Here is an 11869-nt window from a genome sequence, read left to right on the forward strand (position 1 = left end):
ATTAAGGAATCATTAACTTCATAAGGATGTAACCACATTTTATGAAAGTAATACATCAGAAAAAGCTGAAACTTCTTCATTATTCTTATACATTTTGTTAACAACATGGCATATCAAAACTCGTGTTGTTTCTTCCTTGCTGCATGCTTTTGCCCCTAGAGAGACAGACATTGGCTGCTTCTCAGGTGCATCGAATGAAAAATTCGAAGAAGTTCCAAATTATAAGCATCTATACCATCTGGAGAAAATCTCCAGTCACAAACTGTACCTGCCCCATTTAAACATGGACAGGAAAAAATGTTGACTATAATCAGATCACATCTTGAAGATGCAACAAAACAAAATCATCCCCCTGATGCAGTACTGTTTGAAATAATCTGAAGAAACAATGCCTTGGCGGCAGGATCAGTTGAAAACTGACCCATTACAGCAATTGTTGCTGTGCTGCTTCCCACCTTCTCAATCCCTCTTGATATCATACAAATGTGGCTGGCTTCCACAACAACCATTACTCCCCTACTGAAAACAACATGAACTGCTTCTGCTATCTGCCTCGTGAGCCTCTCTTGCACTTGGAGTTTGCAACCATAGTAATGAACCATCGATTGCAAAATGGATCGCTCGATCATTTACCTTCTTCCTCGTCAAAGTAACCTATGTGCACCACTCCGTGGAATGGCAGTAGATGATGCTCACACTGAGAACAGAAAGGTAAATTCAACACAGAGTGGATCCGACTTTGGCTATTAACAACATCTGCTGTCTTCTTAAGCAAACTCAATTTCCCAAGATCGAAACCGTTCATCTTCAGTTCGAGGTTAGAACTCTTAAAATTCATCAGCCACTGCACATAATGGTAAGGGGTGCCAATAAGTTCTTTTCTCATTGGGTCTTCACCAAGGGAGTGGAGGATTGAGGTCACTGCAGTAACCATAGCAGGATGAATATGTCCTGGCTTGGAAGAAATTTTACCATTACTGGGACCCTTCATGTTATGCCCATTGCACAGGGGCACCTCCAGAGACCTCGATGGGCACCAAGACTGAATAGGAAAGCAGTTTTCGCTACACCCTTCCAAGTTTATGCCTCTGAGCTTCAGAAGAGCTAAGAAGTCACTCCAGAAGGATTTATTCTTATCCTCAAAAACTCCAGACCTCGAACAGACTGAAACCTGCACCCACCCTTGCATGTCCAATTTGGATGGATGCTTTGGGTTAGGAATGCACCTTAGAGCTTCTGGAAACTGGATGTGCCAACAGTGAAGAGCAACAGCCGCACCAACCGGGTTGATGCTGTTGTGCAGTGCTGAACAAATGTCATCCGCCAGCCTCTGTGGGTCTTGAAGCCTCTTGGCAAAGACATCTGCAACCCTAGAAAGCTTGCTTAGGCCAACAACTAGCTGCCCTGATGGGACATAACCAACATGGCACTGAACATAAAATGGAAGCAGGCAAGACTCGCAGTATGAAAATAGGTTGATGTCTCGAACAACCACCAGGCCACCAGCTCCTCCTGCATAACCTGTCCCATTGTCCGAACCAGCTTCTGGAAACAGAGCACCTTGAACAATGTCCTTCACCTTTTGTCTATAACCTAAGGCAAAAGTAATTTGAGTGAATGGAACTGTCAAAAGATCAAATCAAGCTTCTCTCTTTAATAAGTAACGAGACATACTTACACAGCATCTATGAATAGAGAAGATATATAAGCATGATACATCTAGACATTCACTTGCAGAATAATTTTCCTGCTTTTTTGATGCATGTAGTATTTAATATAATGTGCAAGAAGACTGATTGGAGTTCATCTACTATATAACATGAAAAAGAAACGGACTTAGTTAATTCCACTATCATATTATGAGAACAAAGGTCAAGTCATCAATAGTTACAACTCAACTCAGCTAAGCGTTAATCCCCAACTAGTTGGGGTCGGCTGCATGAAACATTTTCCTCTATGTCGCTCTGTTTGTTTAAATTGTTAAGGTCAATTATTGAGGATCAAGCCATCAAAAATTGACTTACTAATTTAATCAAATGACTGCTTCCCAAAGATCACAACAAAAGCATCAATGTGACATTTTGATCTTAAAATCATAGATGGATGGTAACAGAAAACAAGCACTTGCTTATAGAATGAAAGTTTTAAAAATTTGGCCACTAAAACATAGAAAGCCTTATTTAAGCACATATTACAGACTGCTTGATGATGCAGAAAGATGATACAAAAAATGTAAACTATTGTGCTTCTTCCAAGTATTGACACAAATTCATCCATGAATTTTCATACAACCTAGTTCTGCCTCACCGTAAGGGGAAAAAGACACCTTGCATGGGGCTGGGTGATTTTAGGTGCTAAAGTGGGAAAACAAGATAGGCGATGGTGCCCATGCAGCAGAGAAATATTGTAGAAGTCCAGAAGAACTCCTTTGAGCATAGGATCTATTTGGCTGCCAATAACATGCAAGAAAACTAAATTGAAGAAGAAAAGAAAGATGATTGAAACTAGTGATTTGTTGAATATGATTCCACATTGTGTTGCAAAGAAAGTTGCTAAGAGCATATACACAACATCGTTCCAATTGCTCAATTCGGTGAGCATCGTACCTTACCAACCACAAATAGACAGATTGTAGTCTCATATGGTATTTGATTGAACCGGTGCAAACCAATCCTTCATGACCGAGTTGCTTGGAACTGCTTGATTCTGAGTAATTCGACTTGGTTGGGCGCCATATCATTTCGGGCCTCAATAATTGGGAGAGAAAGGGCCTGACACCCTTTTCTCCCTTGTTTCAAGGTAAGGGAGGAGAAAGAGAAAAGAAGAGAACAAAAACTAGGAGAAAGAGAATGGAGCAGAGAGTGGAAAGATGAGCAGGAGTTCTGACCCAGGTATTTCGCTCTTCTTTTTCATTATTTCTGTTACATAGTATAAATGGACAGAAATTGAAAAATATGTGAAAATCATACATTATTTCATGATATATCACAAATCTTAGTCAGATCTACACAATGATATGACTTCTTTTTATTTTCTGATATTTATTTTATTTTTTATCAAAATATATTTTGGATAAAAATTAATGAAAATAAAGAAAAGTTAGATTCCAAAAAATAGCATCATGCTCAAGGTCGCATGCTATTTGCTATCTTTTTGATAGCATTTGATTATTTTTTGGACATTAATTGCTTCTCGAATAAAAGCCCAGCTTTAAAGTAATTCTAGATTAATTAGGCTATTAGCAATTATCATGGACAGAAAAATATATGGTACCTTCTATCAAGGCTACATTAACTATAATTAAAATTAAATTTTAATAAAAATGGATATTAATTCAAAAATTCATGAAATTCCAATAGGATGTAAAGATATTTCAAACATATTTTTCGGAGCATGTATCAATTTTTCCACTAGTTATTCAATTTATACATATTTATAAAATTTAACATAAAAATATTAATGCTATAAACATTTGTAAAAATTTTCACAATTATATAAATACCATTCAAAAGTAATTTTTGAGGCAACTAGCTATTTTTAATGACTTTTTCAAAATTTTCTATTTTTAAGTATTTTAAATTAAAAAATTAATTAATCCATAAAAAGTCATGGAAAATTTGTAGATACATAATAAGAATTGATGCAATGTTTTCCTAGAATTCATGATATATGGTTTAAAAATATTTCAGGATTAGATAGACAATAACAAAGCCAAAAAGCAGAAAGAGTAAGGGTGGCAATACAATGAGATAGTAAGTGGCAATCATTATTGGAAGAGAAAGTGGTATTCTTTTGAGTGGATGAGAGATGAAGTCCCCAAATTGAAGCAATATTTGGCTGGTAGGTACCTAATATTATGGACTACAAGAAATATCCATAGAAGGTTCAACTTTCAAACAACCTCTTCATGCTTCAGAAGGGGAAAGGAGATCAAAGGAAAAATAGGCCAAATTGGATAGGAGGACAATAAAGCCACCATCTTATCACCCCAATGATCTAGTAGATTACGAGGTGTCCAACCTAGATGACATGAAGGAGACCTAGATTCATGCTACCATTTGGATCGATAAGGAGAAGCAATGGAGGATGGATGATGTGGCCAGATATAGAGCTGAGTCCGTATATAACAAGAGAATCCTAGCAAGCCAGCTGAATGCCGAGACTGGATGGATCAATATATATCACATCCATAGCCAATTGATGCACATAGCAATAGCCATTGCAAAGTCAAGGATAAGCTATCGGGGTCTTAGTTTGGATCATAGTTGGAGATATCCCATTAGAGATTTATAGAAAGATATTAAGAAGAGGTCACCATGCACTAAGGCCAATAGCGGCAGCAAGGCCAGCCAGGGAAACAAAGCCAGTCAAGGTAGTCTACCTATTTGAGTCAACCAAGAGAGTCAAGGAGGTCAATCAAGCAAGAATAAGAAGCTCATGCCTTGGACATTCTCTTAAAAAAGCAAAAAAGGAAAGAAGACAAATCCATTGGGGAGAGTAGAAGATGACCTAGTTCACAGTCACTCCAGACTATCAAGCTCTACAATGATAGATTGTCCATGTCATCTAGTGATGCAAATAATGATGACAACGACTCTTCAAGTCACATTGGATTCGATGGTTAGAGTGAAGGAAATGGACAGCAAGGAGGTGGGATGCAGTTCCCTTTGTGACTCTATTCATTGGTGATTCCCAGTAAGCATATGACAAAGGGTATGGATCAAAGCACGAGGCTAGGAAGGACATCATAGCATAAAGGAGGGGACTAGAGGTGGTGGAGGCAATACCAATCTAGTAGATAAGGTGGTGCATCATGTGGGAATCTTGGCATATGAAGATCTCCTGAGTATTTAGGATCGTCATCCGATACTAAATCATGTTCTCCCTACCAAGTTATGACCCATATGGATTCACAACTTTTGAGTCTTCGTATTCGAGTGGATATCATCCTCCCCTGAATCAGACTATGGATTAGACTTTGCTCAGTCCTTTTTCAGATTCCGCCGCTATACCCAACAGAGAAGCAAGATCAATAAGGCTATGCGGCATGGACAGGCTACAATATCCTAGATAGGTACAACACTAAGGCTGGAGTCAAATTCTGGACCCCAATATGAACATGACAAAAACATGTCCGAGGGACATCAACACTTGGTTTGAAATTGAACAGATGTATGCATGTTGCCTTTCCAATTTTTAATATGAGTATTCTATATTTTCAATGTTATACATAGTTAATTTAATATATATTACATTTGCATGTAATAAAGTGTATTACATTTGAAAAATCAAAAATGAACTTACAAAACCCTATTTGCCATTCTAAACTAAATAAACAAAGCTTAGAAACCTTGAAAGCAAAAAAATATATATTTCTTAGTGTACTAATGCAATTTGTTGCAATACGGTGTCTTACAATATTGATCTCATACACGTACGCAGTTTGGGACAAAGGTTGCAGTCTTGCAGACCATGGTTAAGATAAAGTTGAATTATCAAGTTGGCTTGTCTTTTTATCATTTTTTTTTCAAAATTACAACCTTTTACAGAAAGAAAAATTGCAGGCCTTCCATAGAATTTTCGCCCTTCTTTTCTGCTTATTCTTCTTTCCTTGCATTTCCTTTTCATTGCCAAACAATTAGATAAAATATTCCTCTCCAAATATCTATCTTTTCTCACTTCCTTAGCAACCAAATCTGTGGTTAGTGCTATTCCGCTAAACATTTCAGGAGCATAAAGTATAATTTTAATTTCCAATGCTATCATAGGACATGGAGAACAACTAAGTTGATAGTCATTATATAAGGAAAAAAAGGACAAAATAGAGTTTTATGCAAGATCAATGGACAATGGGACATTAATGATCAATTCTTGAGATCAAGGCAAACAAAATGCCAAATAAACTTGCCCCAGGGATTTGTGATGCAAGGAGATAGGAGGAATAAGTTTTTATGGGTTTCAATGCAGGTCACTAGTAGACCTATAGCTGAAATTGAACCAGTGGTCAATGTAAGTATAAATCAAAGATAATAGGAGAGATCAAAAGAAGGGGTGTGTGTTGTGGGGAAGGGCAGCGAGGGCAAGGAGAGGGGTTAGGGACTAGAAAAAACATTTTTTCCAAAATAAGCCCCATAGAATGATCTTTCTTCAAACACTAGAAGACCTGTTTAAAAACATTTTAAGACTTGTCCTACAACTAGGACCCTTAAGAAAGTAAAACTACTACAGAAGTTAGCAACCCACACTTTCCCATTTATTTAATGCCAATCAAGATCTTAAAATATAAGATCTATAGCCAACCAACCACTGTCAGCTTAACTCCTAAAAGAAGCAAAGCATTGGTCTAAGGATTAACATCTTGGTTAGTATCAATCTGTCCTGACTTCCCTAGATTGGACTAGTAAGTTACAGGACTCTAGGATGGATCCACGAACCCAATATATGAAAAACTAGGTTACCCAGTTGGTAATGATGAAAAATGAACTAGTATGGTGACGGTGACCAGGATGTCTAATACCCACAGTACTAACAATTGAGACAGCTTGACTTCCCAATAATTCAGAAGGACAACACTTTCCATATACATGATACTGATGTTGGCGCAACATAGATTAGACAACTAAAGTTCAAAAATCAATTAAAATTGAATATTTAGATGACCATTATCAAGCTATTATATGACGAATTCTAGAAAACTACCATAACGTGCTAGGACCTAACAGCATGTTTGTCCAGATTGGTAAAGAGGGCCCTACGACTTAGGAGAATTTATATAAAATTCAAATGATATCAAGCACACTCTTAACATTGTGTTGTTATGCACATCTTATCTTCATCAGCACAGTCCATAGCAAATATCTTTTTCATTTTTATTTCAAATGCTAGAGTACAGATCTCATTTTGGGTGATGAAAAGATTCTTCATTCATTCATTTGTAATGTTAGTCTACGTAATGTGGAAAATCTTGAAGCAAAAGCAGTCAGTAAAGCGATCATTAACATCATTCTACTCTACCTATCAACCCTTTGGTTTTAAGAATACCAAAACCCGTCTCTCTGTTTGTGTGTGTGTGTGTGTGTGTGTGTGTGTGTTCTGTGTTTGTGTGTGTATACAAGCCCATTTGTTCCATGATGATCCATGTTACCAAAAGTCCATAGTTTATTTAAACAGGTGATAGACACATGGCCAATCCATCTTTAAATTGATAAAGGAATATGCTGGAACTACAATAATAAATAAAAATGACTGTACCATTTAATTATGGTTAGATACCTTCGCAATTATCAGATAAAGGTTTTTATATTAAATCCTTCAGTGTTCTTTCTTGAGTCTGAATACAGTTTAGGCCTAGCTTAAAGGCAAGATAAAATGTGATGGAACTGTTTGACAAAGATGTAGTTAATAAAATAATTCTGAATTCTCAGTGACAACTTCCAAAGGTGACGAGAATCACTTTCGATCTGAATCAATCCAAAGTCATCGTAAGTTTCAAGGTTCCAACTGATCAAATTTATGTGAAAAAATTGACTAATATATAAAATGTGCATGCCTTCTTTTATCAGTCATACATTTCTTTGAATTTCAAGAGGAATATTTCAAGAAAAGTTTTGAAATATTTGGAAGGCATGATATAATAGGTTTCTAATAAAATAAGAAAAGTCAATGTTTGACATAGGATTGGCTATCCTAGTGCTTAAATCTCATAAAATATTTAGATTATAGTGTGGTATATTGCTATGGAACAATAAAATTTTAAGTCATACTCTTAAATGATTTCAATTTTTCCAGATGAAATTGCCAAAATGCTACATCTGAAGGTCCATTCAATATCTTCAATAAGATGTCTAACTTCTTTCCTTAAATCATTATTTTATTTGATATTCCTTTTTAATGTATTGCATTCCTGAAATTCTTTATTATTTGCGGCTGACACTACCAAAACTAGAGATAACAACTAAGACAACCACAACTGCCAGAATCAAAACTCATGAGTTAGGTCAAAGCTGAAACCAAATTGTTTAATCTTGGGCAAAGCTAATTTAGCAAATGAAGTAGAGAGCAACTGGTTATTCCCAAGTTGGTCCAGCCTACCAGCTTGCATAGCTAAATGGAATAATGTTGTTTACTTGTATTTTCCTAGGTAATTGTGACTATTTTATTATCCCTTATTTTATATTTGCATGTCTTTATATGGTTTTGCATCTTTGTGGTTGACTGATAGCATGTGAGATTATGTCTTGTGGTGAAATCCTGGATATTGTAGTCTAATATATTTTTTATTTGCAAAAAGACAGACAACTAAACACAAGATGTGACTTAACTGACTCCAACCACATAAAAGAGTTAATTCAGATAATGTTCAAAGCAGAACCAGTTGAGTCAGCTTTGCTCATGTCCTTCGAAGATTGCTGCACTCCAGCTGGACTTGATACAGAGCATTTCTAACAATACCTAAATCTAAATACAAACCAACTGGCGGAACCTACAGCCTACAGAAGGATAGTCAATGGATGAGGCCGAGTATAAAGGAGTAGAGACATGTCATAACTTTTACAATTAATAACATACAGAACCTAAAATAAGTAAGAGGCTTACAAGGCATCTGAAAACACTATAACAAGAGCTCAGATGAGAAATTATGGACAAGAAGTTACTCTTAGATGCAAAACATTAAGCAGCATTAGGAATGAAATCTTTCATTACATTTTCCACTCATTTCATCATGTTCTTGTTTAGAAAGTCCCAAGAGTCCATAACAAGTTTGGCTGCATGTAAAAGGGACTTCTAAAGCCAACAAAACTAGGATAAGTTTAACTCACATGGCCCTCTCAATTTATATAAGTTTAACAGCAAGTACATCCTGATGAGATAGAGTATTTTGACTATTGAATTGAGTAAACATCATAGGTGATTCCAAGTAATCTGCCTCTCCTAACCTTCATTTATTCACAGTATCCAACTTTTCTTCATATGTCTAGATTTAACTATAAGATGGGTGTTCCATAATTTCACACTTCAAGAATATAGCTCTGCGAGGATTTGCTAAGCAGCATTTCTACCTCACAAGTATCTTATCATTATATCTACGATATCACAATTCTTATCAAGTATTTCTTCACAGAGTGACAAATATGTGGGCTTCACTACCCTAGTATACCTCTCTCTCCCCACTACCCAAGTATATAAATGCCTGACTGCAAACCTCCAATCAACCATTAGTTTGGGGGAAGGTGTGAGCATGCATACAAATTAACAGCACATAATAGTAAATCATAATGAAACTAATGTGATGACCAGAGCTTAAGGCCCAATTTGGTTCATGGCTAAAGCAGAGCAAGCCCCCTTTGTTCCTCCTCACTCCATTAACAGACACTTTCCCTATTGAGTTAGAGCATTAGGTTTAGACTAGATATTCCAGAAAATCTGGTGGCATTCTTTTGCTCTACCTATTCCATTTAACCATCCTTTTCTTCCCTCAAATAATTCCACCTAATTGATTTAACCTGTTTTGCCATCTTTAAACCAAACAAAGCACAAGTTTGACATGTACACATGTAATGAAACCAATTTCATGGCCACTATGCATATTTGACACACATGTGGTGATTTGAATGTAGCTCGGAATAAATGATACACTATTGTTCTCCCAATGTTTATTCATTAACAAACTTTACATTTCCTCTAGCTTTTTAACCATCTCATATCCCACATCCATAGCAAAAAGGTTGCAAACTTGAGATTCCCAACTTCATGATAGTATCAGATGGACATAACAAGACCAAAGTGTCTTCCAGTAAAATATTCCATCAATATTTTAACTTTGTCATATTAAAAGCTCTTAGAACCAAAAATTGGGCGGAGTAGCCACAGTACAAATGTACCTTTGGACTCAGATATGGTGAGACAAAAGGGGAAGATTATTAAGAGGCAGCAGTCATTGTGGATGGCGAGGAGGGTATAAAGATACTTGAAAATGATATGGTAAAAACAAGGAATTACAGATAAATCTCTACAAAGAATTGAATAGAATCTGCGCCACGGTCACAGGAAAATCTTATGAACATGCAGCTATAGAGAGAGAGAGAGAGAGAGAGAGAATACATGTTGTAGGCAAAGGAGAAAGAAATAGGCATGCCTACAAAACCCTGAGCAACATCACTATAATGGTGTAATCACATTATAACCAAGATTCCTGCAATATGCAACAAAAACTGTATGGATTCATTACAGTAAAGGAGAAGATTTATCTGAGAAGTCAACAGGTATGGAGACAAGATGCCTTTACAAAATATAAATGGAAAGAAACGGCACAGATTTTGAAGGTGAACAGAAATATTTATTCCAGTAGGGACAATCAAAGATGGTGCTCAATCTAAATTCTTCTTAGAATATTCAAACCCATTTAAAATTGACAAATATTCAGCTTTGGAAATAAACATAACATAGATTATAATGTCGTAGAAAGATCCCAAGTTAATGGTGCTAGTCGATAGAAAAGGGCGAGAAAGCTAGCAATTCATCACTCGTTAAATTGTAATGAATAGCGAAGCTGGGTGCAACATGGACCGCTTCATAAAAAGCACACCTATAGGCAGTTGACTTGTGACTTTGTAAGCCCAGTTCAAGCCAAAAAAAAAAAATCTTCTGCCCTTAAGATTTTACTACAAAGAAGAGTCTAAGCTGTCTGTTTGGGTAGAAACCGGTCATTAAGATAAAAAGGGAGACAAGGCAAGAGATAACGGTAAGTGTTGTTCAGTAACCCTGTCGTTTCATACCTTGCTGCTTTTACCATGGTTAAATTACTAATAAGCAAAGGTGCTTTCTAGATGATATATGATGCCCTCCAAAATGAATCATAATATTTCATTGGAAACGTTAAAACAATGTTCCAAACAGCAAAAAGAACTTTTTTTGCCTCCAAGATAGTTGAAAGTTCACTTTAGTTTCCATCTTACAGAATTCTACCTAAAAATTCCATCTTTTCCAAAACATGAAACAGATGTCAAATTACGACATGATTAAGCTAAAGGTCCCAGCTTTCTGGAATAAAACAAACAGCCAATACGCAATAAACAGATCCACGCGAAAACGGAACCAACAGGAGTTGGTAGAGAAGACAAACCTCTGGTACCCTCCCGGAAGGCCTTGGCGACGCGGAGCGGCGTCTTACGGAGCCCCTCCCGCTCGTGGTCCTCCCCGAGGCCTTGCAGAAGCACCCTGACAGCCTCCTCGATGGCCCGCGTCGCGTCGGGCACAGAGCCCGATCCGGACCCGGCGTCCAGCTCGTCCTGCTCCGTCTCCTCCAGCCCCACCCTGTCCTCCAGCTCCCCACGACCCACGCCTCCTCCAGAGCTCCCATTCGCCGCCGCCCCGGTCTCCAAGAACAATCCAATCCAATCCAAGAGAGAGACTATAGATCCAATCAAAAAGGCGAGAGAGAGGGGGGTTTGGAAGGAGAGCCACCGAAAGAACGGAGGGAAGGAGCTGCCGGTGGGGATGCGTGGATTGGCGCCGCCTCTACGGCGTTTTCTTCTTCGTATATATGTACATGAAAGGAGGGGAGGAGAAGGGGATGGGTTCGGGTTGTATCTTTCGTGCAAAAGAACGATTCACCTTCTTTCGTGACATCAACCGTTGGATCGCGCAATAGCCTCCCAGATCTGTGCATGCTTTGCTTTGCGAACTGTGCGAAGCACAATCCAACGGCTGACGTATTCAAGTACGATAAGTCATTTTTTCAGACGAAAGATGCAACCTGAACCAGAGGGGGAACTAGGATTCGCGGTGGGGCCCTTTGGGAGGATGCCGAGTAATTTTTCGTTGCACCATCCTTCTGTGGATGGAGTTAGTACTGGTGGGCCCTTCTAAG

At 37.6% G+C, this 11869-nt stretch overlaps 1 protein-coding gene across 1 annotated transcript; it reads right to left on the reverse strand.

Annotated features, from left to right (window-relative positions):
• Positions 1–212: 212 nt before the first annotated feature.
• On the reverse strand, positions 213–11505 carry LOC105032402 (GTP cyclohydrolase 1). The gene is given in 4 exon segments (XM_010906847.4): positions 213–628; positions 631–1593; positions 11123–11338; positions 11341–11505. Coding segments are annotated over 4 exon segments (1482 nt in total). The 5' UTR covers positions 11360–11505; the 3' UTR covers positions 213–344.
• Positions 11506–11869: the final 364 nt, after the last annotated feature.

This window comes from Elaeis guineensis, chromosome 8 (assembly GCF_000442705.2).
Source record: "Elaeis guineensis isolate ETL-2024a chromosome 8, EG11, whole genome shotgun sequence".
Taxonomy (NCBI): Eukaryota; Viridiplantae; Streptophyta; class Magnoliopsida; order Arecales; family Arecaceae; genus Elaeis; species Elaeis guineensis.